Consider the following 27,119-nt stretch of genomic DNA (forward strand, 5'->3'; position numbering starts at 1 on the left):
TTGAAGTAGTGAATGCCTTAATGGTGACAATATACATAAATGAACCAATAAAATAATAATTATTCAACAAACATAAATTTATGTGGGAGGGGCTATCAATGTTTTAGGATTTAAAAGAAGGGCATTATTGCTGATTCACAAAGGAGGTGATTGGAGCTCAGACTTAGAAAGTTTAGGCAGAGATCTATTTCCTGAGATGGTTCTTTTGAGACTTGAAATCAAAGCAATCATAGGGGAATTCCCGGCCGGTCCATTCCCGGACTCCCCACTTTCACTGCTGAGGGAGTGTGTTCAATCCCTGGTCCGGGAACTAAGATGCCGCAAGCTGCGTGATAAAAACAAAAACAAGTAGTCAATCATGAATTAAAAGAGTTTAGTTGCTGAGAACCGCCCCCCCCAACTGTAACATAACCATCGTATACTGGTGGAAAGTAGACTTTCCCACACCCATTTGCAAAGAACCAATGGTTCAAGTTGGTCACATAGGGAAGCGCAAATGGTTAGTCACTACTAGTAATAACAATGGCTAACATTTACTGAGGGCTTACTATATGCCAGGCACCATGCTAAGTGGATTATCTCATTGATCCTCAAAGCAACCCTTACAGACAAGGAACCTAAGGCTTAGTGAAGTTAAGTAACTTGCCAAGGATGCACAGCTAGTGGTGCAGTGGGAACAAGAAATCAGGCTTGAGCTACACAGAAAGCAATAAGGCAGTCTGTGGGATAACTGGCAATTTTTGCTTTTTAGCTTTTTAGGACAGAGAAGGAGAATGAGGAATAAAAACAGCCATAAAATGGGTTCAAGCAAAACCTATGGCATGAATGGTTTTTCCATGCAAGTCTTGTATGGGCCAAGCTGGAGCTCTGGCCTGTTTCAAACATATTTTGAATGCACTTAGGTGGTCAGAATTTTAAACAAATGCACACATTACATTCCTCTCCCTTTTCAATTTTAAATCAGATTCTACTTAGTATACCCGGGTTGAGGCCCCAGGGATAAGAAAAAGACAAGGTACAGACTCACCCTTCTAAAATGGAGCTCTTTGCCCTAGAGGGTCAAACCAAGACAGAAGAGTGATGTGGGTGGAAGTGCCTGCATCCTCTACCCTTGAGGAGAATGACCAGGTGCCATGGGATAACATAGGCCTTTCTGGGTTGGAAGTTTGACTTGGGTCACATGGGGTATAGCTGGCCCCTGAAGGCCAGATTCCAAGGTGGCAGTGTGAAATAGTGGAGCAAATGTGGGTGTTAGCAGCATATAGACATGGGTCCACAAACCCTGGCTTTGCCTTTAATTAGTAGTGTGACTTGAAACACTCCAGTGTCATTGCATTTATTTGTTGAATAGAATATAATATCTCAAACTTCACAACAACCCAACAAGATGATAATCTTTATTGCCATTTTACAGATGTGAAAACAGATTCAGAGAAGTTAAATCACGTAAGACCTCAAGATGGCTCCAAAACCATTGCCCTTTCCATTGTACCACATTGCCTAAGCTCACTTGCTCCCCTAGTTTCACATAACCTCCCTGAGCTGTCTCTCTAGTCTCCTTTAGTTGGTTTGCCTGAACGGATTGAACAGGAATTTGAATTCCCTGAACACGACACAGCAGAATGGAAGGTAAAATCCACCAACGCTTGTCAGAGATGAAAAGTCTGCTTTGCATAATTTGTAGAGCTGATAAACTGCTACAATGATCGAGGGCTGAATGTAAAATCTCTTGAGTTAGGGCAGTTCACTCTCTCACCATCCTATTCCCAGGTCTTCTCCTCTAATAATTTATCACTTAATCATGATAACCCAGAGAAATATTTTCCGTAAAAATATCATGGATTAGCAGGTCTGATCAATGGCCCCCTGATAATTTGTGTTTCAGCTGGTTAGCTGTGAGAACATGGATGAATTCCTTGACCTTTCTGGGTCTCATTTTTGTTATATGTAGAAAGGAATAATATTATTATCTAGCTCACAGGGTTTTTATGAGAACGAAATGAGTATGCGAAAAGCACTTAGAAGCATGTAGTATGTGCTACGTCCATGTTTTGATTTTATGTTCACCCAGTGGGGACCACATTGTCTTCTGCAGAATTCTGACCAAAGCAGCCCAGACTTAGATGCCTAGTTAAGTAGATGGGCCATTTCATTTTCTGTGTTCTGGTATTTATAGGGTATGAGTGTACTGGTCCCAGCCCCCTAATGTCCTAGAACCAGGGATCCTGGCCTTCCATTTGGCCTTTGCCCTCGGCTCTTTGGCTGTTCCAGTCAGCCATGGACACAACTCTTTTCAGAGGGCACAGCCTGCCAGCAACCGGGCTCAGCACGCAGTCTCACACGGGCTCTGAACCACAGCCCAGAACGCTGCCTCAGTTCATGGTTGACCTCACAGGGCATGGACCCACTCTGAACCCTCCAGATCTACTCACCAATCTTTCCTCACATGCCACAGCCCTCTATCTTCTGTTAAGTTAATTAAACAAGGAGGCCATTAGACTGAGGCAGTTCTCATACCTTAGCAGCCTTCCTAAGCAAACAAAAACCTAAATCTGTAAGGGTCTCGAGGTTAAGAAATAAAAATCTAAGGACAACCAATCACAAACAGCCAACTAGGGTTTCCCAAATAAGGCAACCACGATAGCTATATAGCTATGGGCCATAGCTTTAGAGCTAATCAAATAATATCCTTGCTTTGCTTCTGCCTGTTCTCAATAAAAGCCCCATCACCACCAACACCCGCCCCCAGCACCTGTCAGTGGGGTGTTCCTAACCATTTCTGTTTTGGTGCTGCTGAATTTGAATCAATTTCTGCTCAAATAAACTCTTAAAATTTTTAATATGCCTCAGTTTATCTTTTAACACGTCTCAGCTTCCCATCATTGAAATGTTGCTTCAAGGAAGAACTCACCAACGCAAGCCTTTTAAGGTTCCCAAACCCGGCTGCATGTCAGAATCACTTGGTGAGTTTGTTAAAAATATACATTCGCAGGCCTGGTCCCAAACCTGCTGGGTTAGAAACTCCATGGGTGGTACCCGGAAATCTATATTAAGTAATGGGTTCCCCAATTGATGTCGATACACCTAGCCTGACTCCTGTTCAGACACTGGTATTTAGGAACAAAAGTGAACTAAAACTTGGCCCTCCTCTGTGTGTGCTCTCTGATACAGCAAATTCCATTTTTCGGGATCCGTGTCTTCGTCTATGTCCTTTTCAAGTGCAGTTGCTCTGGGGAGTATCTCTCATCAGTCTTACACAGAAAGGGAAAGCAGACATAGAAAAGGAAGTTTGCTGCTCCCTCCTAGTGTACCTCAAGCCTAACTCCACGCTCCAGTTCCCTCTGGGCAGAGTTTTATGGCTGTTCCTAACAACAGACGTTCTTAGTTCCACAGCTATGCTTCTGGGGAGTAAACACTTTAGTTACGTGTGTGTTACACAAGTCCTACGTCGCACTATCTTTTAATGTTACTGGCACTTGAAGGACAAAATTATTTTAGGTACAACAGATTTGTATTATATATCATTGCCCTTTCTCTCCAAAGATTAAAAAAAAAAAGCAGTTAGAGTGTAAGCGGGGGCTACAGCCAGCAAGACTGATGGTCCTTCCCTATGTCACTCTGCCACCATTTGAGACTCTGGTCCTGGCTGTCCCTCCATCTGAAATCTTTGCTCATTCAAAAACATGACCACAGTCCTTCCAGCAACAGGCCAACAGCTCTGCTTTCCCAGACACACAGAGGTCTCATCACACGATGCTTTGGCTTGGTGAAGGCTGCAAGTGGCTCAGCTTCCTCCTAACTTGAGCTGAGGGTGTTTGTTACTACAGGTGGCCCTGGCAGCTGCTGCTATCCAACCTTGGCCAAAGTCCTGGTGGAGGTTCGTCTTGGGTGAGCGCTGTCTATGTGTGGTGGCTTGATTTCGACTTCTCTGAGGGTGGACGTGTCCAACCCTTGAATGGCTAGAGGGCCACACGGCAAGTGCTGGGGTCGATGAAATGCTTATGAAGTGGGTGTGCTGAAGTCCGTAGTATGTCTGAATGTGAAATAAAGAATTTCTGCTAAGCAGAACTTTCACATTTCCAGGACTTTCCCAGTGTGCTGGCTCACTCTGGCAGCCTTCCAGAGGACTTTCTGGATTCATTTCTCTACTGAGTTCTCTCCGCAGCCGATCTTGAACTCCTGTGCAGGTGAGGTCACACCTTCCTGCAGGAAACGGAGCTAGAGTGGTTCTCTAAAGGCCAAAAGGGCTTGTCCTATCCTAGAGGCATTTTGTATTCTAATAGAGCTTTTCCATCTCTAATCACACTAACAATTGAGGAAACTCTGAAAAAGATATGGGAAGAATTTTTTTAAAGCAAAGCAAAAAAAAAAACTTTGCCTTTGAATCATACCATTTCAATTTAAATTACTCACTAGTCAAGTCTCTTTTTTTATCCATGGTTCACTATGTCACACCGCATTTCTCTTCCCTCTGTAAATCACTGAAAAGGCAAAGAAGGGAAGAAGCCACGAAATGCATTAAATTTGCAGACATTTTCTTAAATTAAAAAGCCCTTAAATGTCTCTGAGGTTCAGATTACCATTTTAATTTGAAATGCTATTTTTGCAGCACTGCACAGCAAATAAACAAAATTAAGAGAATCTGAACTGTTCAAAGGGCAAAAAGAAACTCACCAGCAGGTTCTAACTAAGTAGGGTATTCTCTCTCCTGCTTGATGAAATGAATCCTCCCCAAGAGTCTCTTTGAGCTCAGATTACTGACCCAGGACAAAGAACTTTCCTCTCCACCCCCAGGCCTTTTATTAATTGAGCTTACTTTGGGCCTGTCATTGTGACCAACAATGTATATCTCCTTTAATCTTCAAAACATCTTATGAGGAGTTTTTTCCAATTTTCAGATGAGGAAACCTATACTTAGAATTGAAGCAAGTTGCCTCAGGGTAAGGGATGGTGGCCAGATTTGAATCCAGATCTGTCTCTTAAAAAAAAATCCATTCATGCTGTTGAAAAGCTTTAGGATAATCCAAGAGTAAAGCAAGACCAAAAGTCTTAGACAAAAAGATTCCCAAGGCTTCTCTTAGCATATCTGGAGGCCCCATGTCAGCCAGGGACCTAATCTGACTACTCCTGTGTATAGAGAGGAGAAATGCTGAAATTGGAAGCAATTTAGAATCTCTCCCTTAATACAATGAATTCTGTATGATGTAGAGGCCCCCATATACTCATTTTTTGAGAGTGTTGCAGGATTTCTACAAGGATCTCCTTAAAGAGAGGGTCAGATCTCTTCAGGTTTAAGACTGAAATTGCTAAGGAAGGGAGAAGCAACGATCAGGGCCAGCCCAGAGGGACAGAGGAAGGGGACAGTAGTGACCTAGAGCAGGGCTTCTCAAACTTGGAGAGTCAGAATCACCTGGGAACCTGACAGAAACACGAAGGCCCGGGTCTTACCCACGTCAGCAGGCCTGGTTCTCTACATCCTTTATTAGCTCTCCAAGAGATTCTGATGCACACCAGAGTTTGAACACTACTGTCTAAGCAGTGATCCTCAAACTTGAACATGCATGTGAATCATCTGGGGATTTAGTAAATCTGGGTGGGGCCTAAGATTGTACGTTTTGAACAAGCGTTCTGGTGATGCTGATGAATAGCAAGGTCTAAGAGTGATGGTTTTCAAGCATTTAAAAAAAAAAAGTATTGCGACTCTTTCTCTAACAAAATCTTAGGTAAGGGATTTCCCTGGCGGTCCAGTGGTTAGGACTCTGTGTTCCCAATGCAGGGGGCACGGGTTCAATACCTGGTTGGGGAACTAATATCCCGCATGCAGCATGGCGCGGCCAACAACAACAACGACAAAACAAAATCTTAGGGAAGACCAGAATACAATACACCACTCCTCACCTGTTAGGGGCCCCCAAGACACTTCTACTACCCCTCTATGGCTCAGGGGAAACACTAATTTAAAATGGCCATAATACTGGAAATAGTTTCCAAGAATGCAGACCCAGGCCCATGTACATTTCACTGAAGACCAGGGGCTTATGGTCATTAGTACTTTGGGAGTTTTTTAAAGTAATTTTTTTATAATTTAGAACTTTCCTCACAGTTTTTTTTTTTAACACCTTTATTGGAGTATAATTGCTTTACAGTGTTGTGTTAGTTTCTGCTGTATAACAAAGTGAAATCAAAAAGAGAAAAACAAAAACCGTATGCTAACACAGTTTGTTTTTAATAAGCCAGGTCTGTTTCCCTGTAGTCACTGGAAACAGAAACTCTTTAAAAATTAATAGGGATTATTCTTATTTCAGACCTGCAGGTGGGGCAAGAATTAGAAAGCCTGAGTCCTGCTGTGCTCAGAGAAGTAGTAGACTGGGAGAGGAAATAGAAAACAGGCAGCACAGAGAAGCATGTGTCCTACCAGTGGAAGGAAGTTTCGGAGGGGAGCTGGCCTAGGCTGGGAGGCTGTCTGGTGGGCTTTACTGGTAGGAAGGCTTCATTTCCACTCACACTCTCTGAAGTCAGCCATGTCTGATTGTGTGTATGTGTATGTGTGTTTACGTGTCCCGTCTGTACTTTGGGGTTGATAATATTCCCTGGGGGTTTTCCCACGACCCCAAATCAAGCAGGTCTCCTAGAAGATCCCTCGTGAAGCAGTACATGCTACTTACTGGGTCAGCACACACAGCTCTGTGTGGTCATCTCCGTGGCCCCAGCCAAGTGTAGCCTCTGTGGGGCACCCCGAATAGCCTAGACAGGATCAGCCATGAGCACACCTGAGTGGCAGTGAGGGTTATCTTTACTCCAGCTACCCTTTCAGCACCCCTTTTCCTCTGCTGGCCATGTCCACCCATGCAAACTGGAAGCAGACATCCTAGCTCTCTGCAGGCTGTCAACAGATTCCAACAGCTGACTACTAAAAGTGAGGTTAGGGACTTCCCTGGTGGCGCAGTGGTTAAGAATCCACCTGCCAATGCAGGGGACCCGGGTTTGAGCCCTGGTCTGGGAAGATCCCACGTGCCACAGAGCAATTAAGCCTGTGTGCCACAACTACTGAGCCTGTACTCTAAAGCCCGTGATCCACAACTACTGAGCCCATGTGCCATAGCTACTGAAGCCCGGGCGCCTAGAGCCTGTGTTCTTCAACAATGAGAAGCCCGTGCACCGCAACGAAGAGTAGCCCCCGCTCACCACAGCTAGAGAAAGCTTGTGTGCAGCAACGAAGACCCAACACAGCCAAAAATTAATTAAAAAAAAAAAAGTGAGGTCAGACCAGCAGTATTGGCATCACCAGCATCACCCGGACCTTGTTTGTAGTGCAGTCTCAGATCTTTCCTACACCTACCAAATCAGAATCTGGTTTTAATAAGGCCCCAGGTGATTCAGATGTACAATAAGGTTTGAGAAGGTCTGCTCTAAAGCAGCAGTTCTCAGCTTTGGCTACACTTTAGAATCACCCAAAGAGCTTTTAGAAACCCTGATGCCCAGACTTTACCCCAAACCAATTAAATCAGATTTTCTGGGGATATAGCCCAGGCATCAATTACTCTTAAGCTCTCAAAGTGACTCAGTGTATAGCAGGGTTGGAAACCACTCTCTGAAGTGAGGGATGAAGCGGCTGCCTCTCTGAAACATATTTACATTTTCCTGTGGGACCCTGGAAGACTGAAAAATTTTCAGAATCCAAAGGAGTTCATCTCCACTGGTGGAATCTGAGGGGAGACAATCTAATAGGGGAGAAAATGTTATGGGAGAGGGGAGCAAGGACCCCTCGCATCACAGAAAGAATGCATTTGCCTTTCTAATTGAAGTCAGCTTTCTTTTTAAAATTAAGGGCTGCATGAGCCTTTGTTGTTGTTTTTAATTTATTTTTATTTATTTTGGCTACACCAGGTCTTAGTTGTGGCACACAGAATCTTTGTTGCGGCATGAGGACTTCATTGCGGCATGCACACAGGATCTAGTTCCCCCACCAGGGATCAAACCTGGGCTCCCTGCATTGGGAGTGCAGAGTCTTACCCACTGAGCCACCAGGGAAGTCCCTGAAGAGTCAGCTTTGATCCTGACTTAAGTCACCTTAAAGAGCAACAAAAAAATTCCTTTCTATAGTATACATGAGAAAAATGACTTACCCATTCCAAGTGTACTTCCAGAACAGGTTACTGTAATAAATAAAAACACAAGCATTTAAAATATATTTATTGATGTATTTGAGATGGTGAAGATATAATTTAAGAAAGAATAATAGGAAAGTGAACCAAAGAATGAGTAAGAATCAGCTTAGGGGATAAGAGAAGGAGATACCTGCTAACAGTATGAACTTGGACAAGTTACTTGACTTTTCTGTGCCTCAGTTTATCTGTTAAGTGGTAAGAATAAGAATGCCAGCCTCGGACTTCCCTGGTGGCGCAGTGGTTAAGAATCCGCCTGCCAGTGCAGGGGACACGGGTTCGAGCGCTGGTCCGGGAAGATCCCACATGCCGCGGAGCAACTAAGCCCGTGCACCACAACTACTGAGCCTGTGCTCTAGAGCCCACGAGCCACAACTACTGAAGCTGGTGCACCTAGAGCCCACGCTCCGCAACAAGAGAAGCCACCGTAATGAGAAGCCTGCGCACCGCAACAAAGAGTAGCCTCTGCTCGCCGCAACTAGAGAAAGCCCACACAGAGCAGCGAAGACCCAATGCAGCCAGATAAATAAATTAATTAAAAAAAATAACCTCATAGGGTTGTTATAAGGGTCAACTGAGTTAATACATGTAAAGCCCTTAGAATAGTGTCTGGCACACAGCACTCAATAAATATTAGTCATTATTATCATTTACAGTATCATCCTAATTACAGGATTAAGGCATCATTGATATTGGAGAAAAAAACACACACACACCAAAAAACGAAACCAAAAACCTTCCCCCAGATGCATGGTTTTTACTAGGGAGACAGAACAAAGGTAGATTCCTTAACTTGAGTCTAGACAGCCAACCCTTACTAAAGTAAATGGCTACAGGCTTGAGATAACACCCCACCAAAGGTATTAGAGTTCCAACTAACAAACTATCAGAGGAATGACTCTCTAAGGGTTGAATTGTGAGTATTAAGTAGGAGAAAGAACAGACTTCCATCACTCACTTACTGGCTGTATAATCATAGACAAACACATATGCTCTTTTATTCATTCTTTTTAAAATTTAAAATGTATTGGGCAACAGTTACATGCAAAGTACTGAGAGTCCAAGAGATTACCATTTAGCAGAAATAACACACATTCAACTCACAGTAATATGGTGTGGTGAAGATAAAAGTGAGGTGGAGTCATAAAGGAGGGAAACGAACTTAGACTATGAGAACTGGAGAAGACTTCAGAGAGGAGGGAGAGTTTGGGCTGGTGGAGTTCCCTTGGTTGAGGTGGGGTGGAAATCCAGGCAAAGAGAGGAGTGCTGCATTACCTCAGAAACATGATGTGCCATGGTATGCATGTGTGCCAAGGGCAGATGTGTGTGAATTGTTCCATGTGACTAGAGAATGGAGTCTTCTCAGGAGAGATGTTGCAGAATGAACCTAGAATTGTACTGTCCAATACAGTAGCCACTTACCACATGTAGCTATGAGCATTCCAAATGTGGCTACTCTGAACTGAGATGTGCTGTATTAAATAAATGCACACAAGATTTTGAAGACTTAGTATAGAAAAAATATATAAAATTTTTATATTGATTCCATGTTGAAAAGTAGAATATTTTGGATTAAAATTAACTAAAATATACTATTAAATTAATTGCACCTATTTCTTTTTACCTTTTTAACATGGCTACTAGAAAATTTAAATTTTTCACACTTGCATTAAATTTCTATTGGATAGTGCAGGTGTAGAAAGACAGATGGGGGACAGATTGTAAGGGACCTTAAATGCCATGCTCAGAGGATTGAATTTTATTCTATGGGGCAATAGAAAATTTCTGAGGATTTTGAGGCATGAAAGAAAGATAGTTGGGTCAATGTCCTAGAATGACAACTCTAGCAATAGTATGAAGACTGGCAAGAGGGCAGGAGGACAGGACTGGTGTAGTAGCATAGGGGAGAGGTAGTAAGACCCTGAAATATTGAAGTAGCTATAGGAATGAAGAGAAGAAGTTGGATTTAGAAACCATCATGGAGTGAACAGGACAGGGCTGGGAGACTACTAAAACATGGAGGGTGAGGGAGAGGGAAGCTGACTCCTGGGTTTTCAGCTTGAGTACTTGAAACAAGGATGACAGAAGATCAAAAACTGCAGAAGATCAGAAATTCCTTTTAGCCTTGAGGAGTTGAAATGCCTGGGTCTTATCTCTAAGTAGATATAACACATTTGCATATGGATTTAGGGGTTAGAAGAAGAGAAGGGTTGTAGGTAGAGATTTGGGAGCCTCTGAGTCTCAGTTTGTTCATTTATATATTGGAGATAATAAAATCTGTTGAACCTACCTCATAGAGTTATTTTGAGCATTCAGTGAAATATTGAATATGAAAACGCTTGATAAATTTCAAAACATTATGCAAATATAGTGAAGTATTGTTGTTGACCTGTAGGCTCTTCTTCCTAAGAGGTCATCCTCAGCCCAACAACCTATTCCTGGCCCTTCCCATAGGGCCATGCTTTGGGCCAGCTTGTCCTCTGGACAAGATAATGAAAAAGCAAGGAATCAGAGCATGACAACCAAGGACAGCAAGAACACCCCCTGAAGAGGACCTGGCCTCATTCCATCACCAGGAGCCATCTTGAACCTTCTTGTCACCAACCCATAATTGGAAATTTTAGATTCTGGTTATTAGTAAAGTTTCTAAGCCAATATTTATTCCTCTTCTTGTGTTCTAGGGCTTCATCATCTCTTCATTTTATTTTATTTTAGAAATATATGAAAACTATATGACTATGCCCTGGGCAAGGTAGCAGAACGTGTTGGAATACAGAACAGGAGAATTGCTAATGTTTTTCTGCCAGCTCTGGTGAGATGGCAGTGGCTGACATTCGTGTGTTTTGTGATCACAGACTGTCTGCCCACTCATATTTCCAAACCTAGCTTATGATTTATAAATTTGTTTTTTTCTGATCCTCCAACTCTCCCTCAGTCATAAGTCTGAATCTGTGCAAATAAAGGTTCAAGTCTCTTATTTCAAACATTCAGGTTGTTTGTCATGATCTCTAACGCTATGTTACAAACCTATCCCCAAATCTCAAAGCAGAAAATCATTTTAAATCTGCTTTACTGTTCAAGCAGCAAGCATCTGGTCCTTTTTCTGAAGGAGAAAAGAGAGAGAGGGATGAGAGGAGTGTCTCCAAATCAAGTAATAATAAAGCATCACAATTCCAAAGAAGCTTGGGGTCCCCAGTAGCCAGAATCTGCCTGCAGGAGGTACACAATGTCATGCCCTCTTTGACCTTCCTACATAGCAAATAAGTGTGATTGTTCTGAGACTTAATTCACAGATTGAGTTGAGGGCTAGTTTTAAATAAAGGGTCATAATTTGTCCTACCTGAATATATTTTTTTTGGACAGAAAGTAAGCTTCAGTCCTGTCTCAGCAACTGGGGAGACCATCACGGTATATACATCCCCGCAGGGTATCTCGGTGATATCACAGAAACTGAGGCCAGCGCTTGGGGCACACGTGAAAATGCCTTTGGAACCATAGAGGTCAGTGCTGTAATTGGCAGAGCCCCTGGAGGCCTGCCAGTAGATCCGGATACCATTAGGGACCAGCCTATATAATTTCACCCCCAAAGGGCAGCAGGAACCTGAAGGATAAAAGAAACAAAAACAAACACATCACTATTCCACCATCACCACAAACCTGGCCTTTGTTATTATGGGGAGACAACCTAAGTAGCCTACTCAATAATAAATGATTAGAGCAAGATTTGAGGAAGTATTCAAGTTCCTTCTGTGGTAGGTCACATGATTAGAAATCCATGTGTGAGGGTGAGGTGGGGCATGAGTTTTTAATAGAGAATAATGGTGAGGCCAAAAGTCCACGCTTGGCAGATACGTATTGTATATGACTCAAACTTTATGAGTCAAATGCACTGAATTCTTGTCAAGATCTCTCATAGTGCCCTATTTTCATACGAGTTTAGTGGGATTCAATTTAAATATAATTCAGTGCATTCAGCATTAACTGAAAAGACCTATTTTGCTGAGCTGAGTAGCATGACACCTGTCGCTGGTCCACTCTCCATGCATGCTAGCTGACTGGGTACTTTTCCTTTCTCTTTTCCTGAGTACCTTGAGCAGGCCACATATGAGGTGTCAAATGGTGGATTCCTCAGTAACTAAAATAAAAATGCTATTGTATAATAATAAAAAATTCAGTTACAGATAGACATCTTTGATTTATTCTTTAAAAAAAAAAAAAAAGGTTTTTTAGGTGTGAAGGTAAGCAATGGGCCATATTTCCAGAACTGGATATCAAGGTGAAAAATTAGGCAGCAAACCTAATGAAAGCTAATAGGCCAAAAGGAATGGTAACCCAGCTTATGTATGTGTAGCACATTTTAAGTGCTTTCATATCATGATCATTCCTATTTCTCTTACCAATGAGGAAATGGAATCAGAGAATAAGATAACGCGGTGCAGCTTAAGAAGCCAGGTCTTTAAGCTCCTAGTTGAAGACTCACTCTACTACCTTTGGGATGTCAAAATTATATTTCAACTCTCCCACCCCATGCCTCGGGGCAGATACAGCTAACTGGTCATCGTACTCTCTCCCATTAAGCCTGAGAAGCATCCTTAGAAGATTTTTTCGAAACAGTTCTCCAAGCAGCCACTTCAATGGACTAGAATCATACCAGAGAAATCTTATTTGCTAACCCTGTACCACTCCCTACTTCTCCCACTATTTCCTAGTGGCTTGGTCTTTGTGAAGAACAAGATGCAATACTGTGCTCTGTTAACCTGTTGAAATAAGAAACCATAGAAGAAGCTGGAGTGGTTTAGAAGAGTGAGGTAGTAGCATAAGAAGAAGAAGAAGAAAGAAAAATTCAAACCAACTAGAATGTGTGATCTAAATCCTTTCTGAAAACTCTGCCAGACTGAGTTACTCTGTGCTGCAGGTAGCTGGGTCATATAAAAACCTATCCTTCTTTCAGAAAAAGTACACCTGAATCTTGTTACCAGGGGAGTTAATTCACCAACTACTAACAGAAGCCTCTGAACCTTGGAGGTCCTAAGTCAAGAGGAAAACTGTAAACATTTTAGAAAGTAATCTGAACTTACCATGCAAGCTTGGTGGAGATGCAGCATCTTTTAAAATGAGATGGAAAGGCTATGTCTGGATCTATAATAGTCAAAGTCCTTATTGATACTCTAGAGCTAGAGGTTAGAATTCACTTACTCGAGGAATAACTTTGGTAGCCACAGTCCGCAGTCAACCCAGTGGCACTAATTGCTTTTAATGCCACTGTGTAATTGATGCCACATGTGATGCATCCCAGGAGACAGTGGTTTTGACGGGTGTGACACTTAGACTGTCCAGTGTGTGACTCCAGAGCTGTCACATAGGTTTGGGCGCCGGTCCCAACAGTCCAGCTCACGTTGATTACCGATTGTGTGACCTGAGTTACTGCCAGACTGGCTGGGCAGCACGGCACTTAAATGAGGAAAGAGAAAAAAATTGGGGATTTATTTCCAGTGAGGGTTATTTGTGAAAACTAACCAAGTATGGTATTTTGCCTGTGTTTCATTCAATATCCTAAATTTCTCAAACCTTCAACTGTTAATCAAAACGTCCTTAATAACTGTAAATGGAATATAACCTTTAAAAATTGTGAATCACTATATTGTAACTTCTATAACATTGTACCTCAACTATACTTCAATAAAAAGATAAATTTAAAAAAACTTAAAAATTTTTCTTTTGTTAAGTGAAATCTCATTCCCTCTGATACGTTATTTAACATCACTGTATATAGCAGGTGATTTCCCCAAGAATGCAGTGCAATAACTGGCTATGGGTAATGTGAGATTCTCCCCAATATTTTTCAGAATAAGAAAGAAACCCTTTGTTGTTCTCCAACTTTAACAATTCCAATTGCAAATTTTAAAGCAATGGTTGCATTCACCTTTTCTCCCAATATATCTTAACGTTTGCAATGAAATGTATTTTGCCTTTCTCATGCATTTCATAGTACATAGTTGATATAAAAGCTCAAAATATTCTTAGCCACCTAAGACTACCACAACCAATTCTCAACTTTTCGAAGATCCGTTATACAGGATATAGAATATCTGGAATCTTCCTGCGTATTTGGCATTGTCTCTGTTCTGCTGCCCTTTACGTTTCAACTTATCTAGTCTAAAGTGCCATCTATCGTTGTATATAAGAGAAAATAATGTCCAAAGGCTTTAATTTGCTAAATTTCATTCACACATAATGCTATGAAGCAATAACAGCTTTCGTTTATCATGCTCTTACTGTGCATCAGGCACTCTAAGTGCTCTGCAGCATAAATAACGTAATATTCACAGCCACCCGATAAAGCCATTATCCCCTTCTAGCAATTAGGAAACTGAAACTCAGAAATCAGTTTTTAGAGAAAGATTTGAAAGGGCTGAACCAAAGAAATAAATAATCAACTAGCTCATTTGGTCACTTGTTAGTTGTTTTGGTAGATTGTGTCATGGGGGAATACGAATTCAAATAAATGTTTTTGCAGAGTCAATGTATTCCTCCTTTGATGTTGGTATTTGATATATTAGAGCCTTCAGATGATACTTTTACAGAACCTGTGTGAAAGTTTTCTAAGACTGGGGCTCTTTGAAAGGCCTCTCTGAGTTTAAGGTATTTCTATCACACTTAGGGTAAATCAAATAAGAAAGTTCATGTCCTAAAACAATTCCTAAGGACCCCATTGAAGTTGAGGTTCAGGCTGTGGTTGCTACATACCCGTTTCTAAGGGCACACTGTAGCTGGGCAGGCTCCGTCCCGCTGGTGTTTCAGCCACAGCGGTGATGGAGAACACTGAGCCGCAGGGCAAGCCCCACAAGGTGCAGGACTCTCCCGTGCTGCTGCACCGGTGCAGCCCTTTCTCTCCCTGGGCAGTCACCGTGTAAGTGGCCTCATCATTGGTGGATCGCCAGTACACGTTAATCATGGAAAAGGCATCCTTCGAAACATTTTTGATTTCAGGACTGCAAGGAGCTAAGAGATTTTAGATTATGAATTGAAACAGAATCAAAAATATCACACGTGCCATTTGGTCTAAAACTGACCGTTCCCCCCCTTATGAGACCATTACTTTCGACCATACCATGCACATAGGGCAAATTCATAGAGCCTTTGTGTGGAAACCTTGTTGACATTGACACATGGTATTGGGTTCCCATAGCGTCGGACTAATTAGAAAATGTTAAGGAGCCATTTGAACTCCAATAGCGAAAGTAATTAGGACAAACATTTGTGGCCTTAACCTTCATGGTGTGAATACAGGCAGGCGCCCCAAAGGTAGCAGGAAGTGAATGGCTGAGGTAATCTCTAGCAAAACCTTCCACTCTCCCCATGGTCTCCTATTTCCTTTTTGTCCTCTTTCCCTCTTCCACCTTCTCTTCTGCATCTCCTTAGTAAGACAGGGGCTCTCAGGGTCACCACAACAGGGTGGCTAATGGCAGTTAGCCTTTTTACCGAATGCCCTTCCTGAGGGACATAGCTGGGGGGAGCCGTTCAGAATCAATGAATGAAATCTTTCCTGTATCATACCTGTGGTTATAAATCGGGAAGTACATGATGTATTGCTGCCCCGGACTTCACTGAAGGAATACACCGTGATGTTGTACTTGGTGTCACACTCTAGAGCAGAAAGGGTGCAAGCCGGAACAGTGTCATTGCATTCAACCACGCTGAACCCATCTACAGCCTTGGTTTCATAAAGTTCGGCACCACGGACAGGAGACCAGACGATCTCTACTCTGTCACTGGACACCAACACAGGGTTAATGTCACCAGGACAACAGGGGGCTGAGAGCAGGAACAGAGAGAGAGCGGAGGTCAGAACAGGAGCCATGCTGTCAGAGTGGCGTTGAGTCCTGGCGTCTCTGTGCCCAGAGCCTCTGCACTACCCTCCTAAGTCACTGCCACAATCTCCTACAGGTCTGTCCAACTCCAATCCTGGCCTAACACCCACTACGTAGAGGATAAATTCTCCATGCATGACATTCAAGGTTATTACAAACTCTACCCAGTCGATATGTCCAGCTGCCCCTCCCCATCCCCTGCCTCACCAGACCCCTCAATTCCCACACGTGCTTTTATTTCCCTATGCCTCAAAGATTGTGTTCGTGCTACTGGAATGAGGTTCCCTTCTTCTGCCTGACAAAATCATGTTTAGTTTAACTTTAGATCCTACCAGTCTTTCCAGACACTAAACTAGATAAAACTAGGGGGTGGAAGAGGGGAAGAAGCATTGTATTAGTAGATTTTAGAAGAGGCCCTATACTACCTCACAGACAAATTCTGACAGTGTCAAACTCACATGGAGTTTCTCTGGAATGCTCTTGCCCCACCTACATTCCACCATCCTTAAAGGCCTCTACCAGAGGCCACTCCCTCCGGTAGACCCTCCTGTGCTCTTGAGACCTTATTGATAGCCTCTGACTCTAAATTCCAAAAGCACCAATTATTTGATTCCTTCATCTTGGTAAAAATGTAGGGGCCTAGGTTCGATCCCTGGTCAGGGAACTAGATTCCACAAGAATGCCACAACTAAGAGTTCACATGCCACAACTAAGGAGCCCTCCTGCTGCAACTAAGACCAGGTGCAACCAAATAAATAAATATTAAAAATGTATTCCAGCTAGTATTATTATTTATATAATTATATTATTCTTGTTTGTCAATATAGTTAATTAATTTTGTCACTCCATTCATTCTTTAAAAATCGAGCATCTCCCATATGCCAGTCATACTATGATAAGCATTCAGGATGAGAGATAAATAAAATACAATCCCTGCCCTTTGAAGACCCAAGCCTAGTGGAGAATAACAGTAAAAATAATAATGATGTTAATAAAAGTATTTGCATTGTGCTTTTCTCATATACAAAGACCTTTTCATATCCATGTTCTCATTATTATTTGTCCCATTTTGCAGTAGCAGATACTAAGGAACTTAGCAAGGCAGACATCATTATTCCCATTTTGCAAATGAGTTGGTGGTCAAGTTAGGACTTAAACCCAGGTGTCCTACTCCAAAGCCCTCCACACCTTGTAGAATCTTTGCCATTGCATCCCTGTTTTCTGGGCTTGCGGAAAGAGTGAACTCTGAGACCTAAGGATCACCTCCCCTTCAGCCTTCAGCACAGGGCTGAACACTGAGTAGATCTTGGTGGAGGGTTCAACTTTTCAGAGCAAGCTTGAATAACAACATTCTTTCCCTTCTTTTCACTCCTAAACCTTTCATTCTTATTAAACTTGAGTCCACGAAGTCCAAATTCCCTAGTCTGGAAAGGATGTGAAAGAAGAGATTCACTTTCCATTCTTGGCCCTAGAATGGCTCCCAGGTGGTCTAGGTAAGTCAATAAGTGCAATGGATGATCCATTCTGCTGCTGAGTTCAGTGAACTCAGAACTCAACTCCCTTTACAAACATCAAGTGCAACTCACCTGTGGTATAATTAAACACATCACCCAAAGGACTCTGTCCTGCCTTGTTATAGGCAAAAACACTAATAAAGTAAGTGAAGCCACACTCAGATAAGAAATTGCACTGGGTGAGGGAGGTGTTGCAGTGTACTTCCAAGCCATCGTCATTCTTCACAAAGGCCACATAGTAATCACCCAGATGCACGCTGGACCAAACCACAGACAGGTGGCCAGGGGGATCTTCTTGGATTGTCACCCTTCCAGGTGCACAAGCAACTAGGAAATGATAAATAATAAACAGTTGTGAGAGTACTGCAAGAGATTTTCTTTGCATCTTTCTATGCAAGTAGCTCTTCACTAAATGTTAGTTCTCATCCCCAAAACACATAGATATTTCTAAATTGAAGCATAGACCTCCACATATGTATGTCTTTATCTCTTTGATGAGAATGAAAGTGGGAAGATATCCAAACACATATTCCAAACTATAGACATTCCATCTTTATCTTAAAAAAATAGCTCCTACCAGGCCTAGGTCTGTGAAACATGATGTAAATAAGAGACCACTATCTGTACTGCACAGCTAGAGTTGTGTATCACTCAAACTGGATCCTAGAATATTTACAACTTTACAAATGCAAAAGAAAATAAACTAATTAGTGAAAGATCTGGAATAGGAACCAGTTTTCCTAATTTTCAGTGTTTTTTCCAATGCACGAGATCTGGTTTCACTATCAACATTATTCAAACTCATCAGAAAGTCCAACTCAACACTTTCATTTAGACCAGGCTTTCATTTTTGCTTGTTCTAGAGTGTTCTGGAACATTGTCATGTGATTATTTGTTTCCCTAATGGTAGTCACTTTGGCTTACCAACCCCCCAGTGATCTCACTCTTGTTTACATACCAGTTCTCAGGGTCACTGCTGAAATTGATCTGCTAGATCCGGCATCATTAGTTGCTAAAACTGATATCAGGTACTCGGTTCCACACTGGAGAGAGGAGATGGTGCAGGAACTGAAAGTCGTACTACAGCTCAGCCTGGAAGAGTCACTCAAAGCCATCACGGTATAGTTGAAAGCTCCTTCTGTCGGTGCCCATGAAACATATGCCTTCAGAGAACCACTATCAAAAGAGACTTGAATGTTGGCAGGAGCACGAGGACCTACATTTTTGAGAAACAATTAAGATTTTTGCAGTAACCTCAAGAACCCAAGTAAGATTTGACCTAACAATATTGCAGAGCTTGGAGGATGGAGTACTCCAATCATATGATACTTGCAAGTGTACAAAGCATAAAATTGGGATTTAGGGTACCTGAGAACTGGTAACACATCTCCCATTAACTATGCAAACTCATAACTAGCTATATGACTTAGGCCATGTTATTTAATCTTTTTGTTATTTATTCATTTATTTTTCTCATCTGTAAAACAGATCCTAGCACATAGAGGTACTAAATAAATATCTTGAATAAATGAATGAGTGAACGCACAATTTGATAAGTGATAGAAATAATTAAATGAAATTATAAATGTGAAGGGCTAAGAGGGCCATGTGGGTATGTTATCAAGTGGTAGGTCAAATATTCTCTTATAGATTGATAAAGTTAAACAGATTAAGTTCAACAACATTCCTTCTTTACTTTTGACACAGGCTAAGACATGTAAGAGCTTTTAGGTCACAGCTGTTTACAGAAGAGAAGACTTTCTATTCTAAATCAAAGGGAAAAAAGGAAAGTATCAAGTGTGATGGTCACACAGGAAGGCAGTTTTTTAGCATCTCCAAAACGATTTCCTCTGCATTCTTAGAAATATGCCTTCCTTTCATCAGGCTTATCCGCCTAAAAAACCTTGAGGCCCTCAATAAATGTTTGTGGAGAGAAAGAATGAGTGAATGTCTTGGAAGAGGCCCAGAGAGACTGGTTTGTCACAGACATCCTGACTCACCAGGCCCATCATGAATCACCTTAGGGCCACCTTGCTCTGATTTCTACCTGGAGAAGTAATATAAAAGGCAAACCCTTCACTTCTCCCTACATTTCTGCTTTGGCCTATAGACAATGGGGCTTCCACTCCCCTCCAAAGTAGGAACTGTTGGAGAGAACATTTCTGGTTTCTTTCCACTTTATCCTTGGTCCTCCCCAAGAGATGAAACAGCTCATCTGGTTGGTGAGTCCGGCATCTACTAGGCCATATTGTCAGAGGATGACTCACTCTGCCTCAAGAGAAGGAAAAATCTCTCTCCTTCCCTCTCTCTCCATCTCATTCTTTTGGCTCAGAGCAGGAGCTCAGTTTGGGCATCTAGTTATCATGTAGTAGGATGCCCCTGGTCAGGTATCCCTGCAATGGGGATTGTAAGAACACACACCATGCATCAGCTTCTCAGCCTATAGCTGGAGGAGAGGTGGTGGGAAGCCCCTTGTTGACCTCAGGCCCAAACTGAGGACTTTGGGAAATATATCTGAAATATTGATTCCCACCACAGCACAAAGTACCATAACAGGAAGTTTGTTTTTTTTTGTTGCTGTGCCTCTAGAGCAATGCCAGCCGAAAGTGGGGACACACTTATTAAATGACTGCTGAATAAATTCTTGTTTGGCCCAGTTTTATTTGTCTCTACTCCTGGTCTGAACCTATGAAGGGACAAGAGGTGACTGGTAAACCTAATAAGAATTATCTCCTACTGTGTGATTTGAACATGTAAGCTGAAAATAAGTTGGCTCTGGGTGGGTGATGCCACGTGCTCTGTGCGCTCTGAGCAGCATTTCTTTTTTTTTTTTTTTTTTTGCGGTACGCGGGCCTCTCACTGTTGTGGCCTCTCCCGTTGTGGAGCACAGGCTCCGGACGCGCAGGCTCAGCGGCCATGGCTCACGGGCCCTGTCGCTCCGCGGCATGTGGGATCTTCCCGGACCAGGGCACGAACCCGTGTGCCCTGCATCGGCAGGCGGACTCTCAACCACTGCGCCACCAGGGAAGCCCTGAGCAGCATTTCTTTACACATGCCGTAAGCATTTAAACCACCGAGGAGGAATTATCAAGACAGTATAAATAAGCTCATAATAAATTTAAATAGCTGCTGCCAGCTGCTCTGTACTTATCACTTAACGCTGCTCTCAGTGACTGCAATGCATAGCCCTTCTCATTAATCAAAAAGGAGAAGGTTGGGACTGAGCTGCAAAGTCCTTACCTGTTCTCTGATTGCAGGTGGAGTCATCCCCAGGTGTTCCGCTGGCATTCCACGCATAGGCCTTTATGGTGTAGAGGGTCCCAGCGTCTAAACTGGTGAATGTCAAGGAGGTGTTGGTGGTATTTTCTTTCCATATTCTCCCCAAACCATTAGCTCGCATAATGGACACAGAAAATCCAGTTGCCATATATACGGTTTCCCACTGCACAAGAATAGAGTCTGGACTTGGAGAGCTTACTTGTAGAATTGGTGCAGCCAGCACTACAAAGACAAAAACCTGTGCATTTGTGTTACGAAAGTGCAAGAGAGGCTAATTCAAATTTAGGAATAGGTAATTTGAGGCTGATTATCCATATTATGAAAAAATTATTTACTTTGCAATAGGATTCATGACAGAGTTCCATTAAACAACTGTTATTTAAATGTGTATTAATTACAGATGACTCAGCAGAGGAAGGGGGAACAGAGAAATTCTAATATTAGGCATACCTTCAACTGGAAGTTGGTAAGAAATTAGATAAAACCTCCCTGTAATCATAATATAAATCAATGGGGGGAATGATAGTTTATACTATTTTAACATGCACGCAACCTTTCAGAAATATGCTGAGGTACAACTTTATCAAATCAATTTAAGTCATGCTGATGACAAACTCTAAATAGTTTTATTTCCAACAAGTCAAAGTGCAGCAAAATCACTTCTATGTGTTCTTTATTCCACATGGTCTTTATTGATAATTGAGGTTAAAAACAGAAATCCCTGGGCTTCCCTGGTGGTGCATTGGTTGAGAATCCACCTGCCAATTCAGGGGACACGGGTTCGATCCCTGGTCTGGGAAGATCACACATGCTGCGGAGCAACTAAGCCCGTGTGCCACAACTACTGAGAGTGCACTCTAGAGCCCGTGAGCCACAACTACTGAGACCGTGTGCCACAACTACTGAAGCCCGCACACGCTAGTGCCCATGCTCTGCAATGAGAAGCCTGCGCACCGCAATGAAGAGTAGCCCACGCTCTCCACAACTAGAGAAAGCCTGCGCACAGCAATAAAGACTCAATGCAGCCAAAAGTAAATAAATAAATTTATAAAACAAACAAACAAACAAAATGAAACAGAAATCCCTTTTTCAGAGATTTAAAAGCACGGATGCTTTTAAAGATACTTAGAAATGGGTTTTATTTTCCAAAGCATCTGGAATTTACATACCACCTCCTCCACAGACATTTGAATTCCAAAAAAAAAAGTCACTTGGTGGCTTTCACTTCTGGGCCTTGAATCATAGACATTCACATGACACAGAATTACATCATGCATTTGCATCCTCAGTATAATCGATCCAGGTCACAAGCAATTGCTCAACAGAGGATGAGCATCCAGCTACCTGTCTTTGCCTGTTTTGGAGGCGATGCCTGGCTTCTCCCAGCAGGACTGATGGATCTGATGGTGATTTGGTACAAGGTTGCAGCCTTCAGGCCCGTCACAGTGCCTGGGGAACTGGCCACCACGGTTTCAATGACAGCGTTCCCGTCTCTGGCCGTGAGGAGGTAACCGGTGGCCCCTGGCACTGTAGCCCATTCCACAGTGATACTGTTGCTGAGTTTTGAATACGCCTGATCGATAGTGGGTATTTTGGGAGCTGAAAGAGATTTTGAAGGTGTACATTAGCTAGGGTACCTGTAAGGGTTACTTCTTTCATCAATTTACTTTCAAACTAAGTCATTCTCATGTCATCCTTCAGACATAAACCTTGCCCTTGTTTTCCAGATTAAGAAACAAACAAACAAACAAACAAAAACAGAGGAAAAGAAAGGCAAAGCTACTCTCCAGAAGAGAGCAAGAAAGCTCAAACCTCCCATTCAGGAATGGGACTTCAAAGAGGTTTTCCCCAGTTGCCTCTGGGATAATTTGCACTTTTTGTACTTTTAAAAGAGTTAACTAAGAGTAGGGAGTGATTTGGGAGAAGAACTCTGAGGGGAGGGAGAGAGAAACTGAGGGCTCCCATTCTGGAGGCTAATCCAGTCTGGCTTCTGTGAATCCCCAGGCATGCTTTGTCACGGGCCTCCCCTCCCTGCCCCACCTCTATGCGATGTCTCCAGCAAGGGTCCACCTTCATACCCCACCTCTGTCGAGGCTGTGATTTCCACCCACGCACTTTGCACATTTTCCAAGTGGCATTTAATCTAATGGAGGAAGGGGGAGAATTGAGTTCTTTGCTTCATAATTGAGCATACTGTCTTTAATATTATCAGAGTGTAACGATTTTCAGATTCTTCTATATAAAATAAAAATAAACTTTATTCTCTCCTTCTCTATCAAAACATCTGCCCCAGCCTAAGAATGAGATGCCGGGGTCCCTCCTCACCTGGGCCTGGCCAAGGTTTGCCAGGAGGCCGTGAATGCTTATGTCATGAGTTTACACAAGGCATTCCTATACTTTGGGCATGGGGTAGAAGATACAACGTGGTAATCAGATTTACTGCTCTGCAAAACTCCACGGACTCAAAAATGCCCTGGGTGTAGGAGGTCCAAGTAGAAGAAAAGGTCAAACAAAAATATCTGGGTTTTAGGTTTGGAGCTGGCAACTGGTCTTTTATATTTATTGTACTGCATTTGCTGGGTAAAATCACTATATGCCAAGTTCAAAACTAAAGTGCAAAACAAAACTCTAGGGCAAAGAGGAGAAGTAAATACCGTCCAAATGTGTGATTTGCCAGTATCAACTCCCTCCCTCCAACAGACCCTAACCTGCAAAACGTGATACAGACAACTTCTCTTTCTGTACCCATAGCCCAGAGAGTTGGCTTTGGCAGCATCTCAGAAATAACCACGCTGCAAGAATGAACAAAGAGTCCACTGTGTACTGGCCAGACGTTCCTTGAACATCACCCAGGACTGTCTCCTTTGCCATCAAAAGAAAACTGGGATGGTTATAAATGCTGGGGAAAAGTTGCAGGGGCTCATCTTAGCCATTTGCCAGCAGAAGCTGACTCTGCGGGAAGCGCCTATGTCCCCTCCCTGTTGTAGGATAGAAAGCTCCCGCAGGGGTCTCACATTTATCCCTCCTACACACTCATCCCTTTTCTGCTCCCCCAGTTATTTGTTCTCTGTTAATACCTTCTTTCCTCTAACTTTGCGGTGTCTCTCAATCCCTGCTGCTTCCTTTGTCCCCATTGTTCATCTTATCTCCTGTTAGCCGGTCCTGCTCATTGGAATGGACTAATTTCCTGGATAAATGACAACCAAACTAGACATTGTCGTGACAGTGCCTTCATGGAGTGGCTTGAAAGGCATCTAAAAGGCTGGCATGACACCGGCTATCTCCCCACAAGCCTGTCAAGGGGCCTGAGGACTCCACAAAATTTGTTGTATTGAATTGAGCTGGGAGGGGCACATTTGCCCAGCATAGTAGTACATGAAGCCAGTATCAGCAGGATGAAACGCGGGGTTTCATGATGGGAAAATAGCAAAGGATTTGGATTTCAAATGCTGGGTTTGAGCCCTGGCTCTGCCATTTACTTCTGTCTATGAACACGTACAAGTGATTTAACCTCTTTTAGTCTCAGTTTTCTTCCTTGAGTATATGGAATATTAATAATTCCTACATCTTTGAGTTTACTTTGAAATGTAAAATACTTACATATTAAGATGGTAAAGATTAAGTAAAATAGTGAATGTAAGGGCACATTGAAAGGTAGGAAGGGTTAGTGTGTGTGTGTGTGTGTGTGTGTGTGTGTGTGTGTGTGTGTGAACCACGACGAGCAATTTTGGGGTTTGGAAAAGCCAGACTGCATGGCACTGCCATGGAGGGGTTGCTGCCAGGGAAGGTGGGATTATGGAGACTCTGGGGTAAGCACAGGCTGGAGAGACAGACTGCCTGTTTACACATGGTTCTAGAGCAGGATCTGACCAGTAACAGCAATGAAAAAAGATCAACACCTCTGTACTATGTTTCCCTTAAAGAGATGAGAAGATTGAGCAGGACGTGTAAGTCTCCATAAATTAGCAGCAGTTCTTCACTCTTTCTTTGTTCTGTATTTGGCCCGTTTACTGCACTGATGAAAGAGAAAAATTTATTCCCTAGATTTGCAATCAACCACTCTGATTAGTCAAAAATGAAACCCTTTGAGTCACAGCATCTGTGCATCCTACCAACTCAGAGATCTAAATTAGCCCACGTGGCCCCAGTGGCCAGACACAGATAAACAGCCGATGCCAGAGCCCAAAAAGAATCAGAATACACACACCCCAAATGAAACCTCCTATACAGTATCAATAAAACACATCACATCTATTGAAAAGACAGGATGAATCAATTAACAGCATCACCGGTATATCAGTCTGCCCCTTTCTTTTTCTCAAATAGTGTGGATAACGTGGGACTAAAAAGAGGCCTGTTCTGAGGGCTCAGTGTGTCCTGTGGTCCTGGGACCCTCTAAGAGACAGAAGAACTGGATTTTATCCAATCGAAGGGCCACTGATTTTTTAAAAATCACTTTGTTTATGGCTAAATAGTCCTTCTCACAGCTTCCTGGTCAATCCTGAAGGTGTCTCAAGAATAAGTGAGTAAGGATAAAGCAAGAAATAATAATTTTTAAAAACCTATTATATAAGCACGGATTTTATGGCTCAGCCAAAAATCTATATCAAACATTTTAATTGCCTTATTTACATTTCCTTTTCTGTGGTATATACAAAATAATAAATTTGTTCTTATTTGTGCTGAATTACTAAGAGAGTTTATTGGTGATATAATTGATATTATATGGTTCCTTCAGTTAATCTAAATTCCATTGAACATAAGTTTCCATTCTAGGGACTTAAATTTCTAGAATGTATGAGCCAGCAGAGGCCTGTAGAGAAATTATCCTTGCCTTCAGTCATTTATTCAAGAAAAATGGATAAAATCTCTTAAAAGAAAGCCTTTTTCCAGCTCTGGGTTTTCATTGTCTATATTTTAAGGATGCAATATTAGACATATAAAATCTTTTTTATTAGAGAATCTAATCTTTTTATTAGAGAATCTTTTATTAGAGCATCTTTTATTAGAGAATTTTGATCAAAATTGTTTCTAGTTTTCTCCTCTAATTCCTTAGAAGACAAATTAGGCTCTTCACTAAAATTTTGTTTCTTTGACTGGAATGATGATCATTGTAATACTTTACTGATGGTTAACCATGTTTGAGAAAAATCTATGACTGCATGACTCTATACATCTCAGTACTCAAGAAGAATATCTTATGAGGATGTATCTTTAAATTTTGATCCATGTATTTGTCTTACCAGTTACACTCACAGTGTAAGTGCTCAGAAAATGTTGAATATTTTTCCTGGTATAGCCTTTATATTTCAGGGTAGCCCAGGAATTAACAATGGAAATTAAAATCAAATATGGGGAGGGTAAACTTGCATTTCAGAGAATGTTACCTGTTTTTGTTGAAGCAACCTGAAAAAAGGAAAGTTTAGAATATTAGAACCATAAAGAAAAACATCATTTAGGGAAATGTAAAACCTAAGTCAGAGCAGTAATATACTTAGTACAACATGTTTATACATAGTGTGAGCAATCTTCCAATCCACACACAGTATTTATTTGCACAAATTATTTTCCAACACTCAAATCTACCACAATCCTAAATAAAATTGAGAGGATGGAGAGAGATCACATTACTGTTTCATTTTTCTCCCTGAATCTGCCTATTGAACTAAGTCAGTAGCTGCTGATGGATTTTTCAGAAATCTTTGTTCTTAAAACATGATATTCTTGTTTTCTTTCACTAGTAAATTGCATTAAATTTCAAACGCACAAACATATACAATCATGGTATGCCTCCAAAGTATTTTGATTTCCATCTCCCCACCCCTGAGGCCCTCAAAAAAAGAGAAAGATATTGAATGTATCTTTTTTTCCCCCTAAATAGTTGCAGGTAGGTCGGAATGGTGAACTCACCATTTTAAGGCAGATAAGACTGAATCCAATCACAGACAAACATTTCACCTGTCCACCAGCCATCCTGTTGGACTGAGCACTCACATGGCACACAACAAAGTGGGCAGGGTCCTCTTTGGTCCTCGGGTGGGCAGCACTGTTTGTCGCTGGGATGTGGGGCTGTGATTCTGGGAACAGACCCCGGGAAGTAGCTCCTCCCCTTCTGTGTGGAGCTGACCTGTAACTAGGGGCACCTGGAGACTGGCAGGTACAGGTATTGCAAAGACTGAAAAAAAAGAAGAGAGTGGAAGAAAGCTATGGCAAGCGGGTCAAAATGCTACTGTAACATGGGTTTCAAGGTGATGTGTAGAATGTTCCCCTTTTCTATTAAAAATTCTTTT

At 42.1% G+C, this 27,119-nt stretch overlaps 1 protein-coding gene across 1 annotated transcript; it reads right to left on the bottom strand.

The window, feature by feature from the left end:
* Positions 1–135: 135 nt before the first annotated feature.
* On the bottom strand, positions 136–26,802 carry FNDC7 (fibronectin type III domain containing 7). The gene is made up of 13 exons (XM_060142432.1): positions 26,740–26,802; positions 26,217–26,235; positions 22,174–22,428; positions 20,791–21,051; positions 18,509–18,766; positions 17,623–17,877; positions 15,723–15,980; positions 14,913–15,167; positions 13,362–13,616; positions 11,506–11,766; positions 8,127–8,156; positions 4,414–4,481; positions 136–325 (listed from the first exon to the last, which is right to left on the bottom strand). Exons 1-12 carry the CDS (start codon positions 26,800–26,802, stop codon positions 4,450–4,452), a joined length of 2,202 nt encoding a protein of 733 aa, XP_059998415.1. The 3' UTR covers positions 136–325; positions 4,414–4,449.
* Positions 26,803–27,119: the final 317 nt, after the last annotated feature.

Source organism: Lagenorhynchus albirostris, chromosome 2 (genome assembly GCF_949774975.1).
Source record: "Lagenorhynchus albirostris chromosome 2, mLagAlb1.1, whole genome shotgun sequence".
NCBI lineage: Eukaryota > Metazoa > Chordata > Mammalia > Artiodactyla > Delphinidae > Lagenorhynchus > Lagenorhynchus albirostris.

Bases quoted from the DNA above. Each gene is read 5' to 3' on its own strand.
- FNDC7 (XM_060142432.1), bottom strand. From the start codon at position 26,802: ATGGCTGGTGGACAGGTGAAATGTTTGTCTGTGATTGGATTCAGTCTT. The intron at 11,767-13,361 runs GTAAGTGAATTC...TTTATCCTTCAG, and splicing joins CTACCAAAGTTATTCCTCGA to GTTCCTGCTGCCCTTTGGGG. The intron at 4,482-8,126 runs GTAAGTCATTTT...TTGCCTTTTCAG, and splicing joins TGGAAGTACACTTGGAATGG to TGATTTACAGAGGGAAGAGA.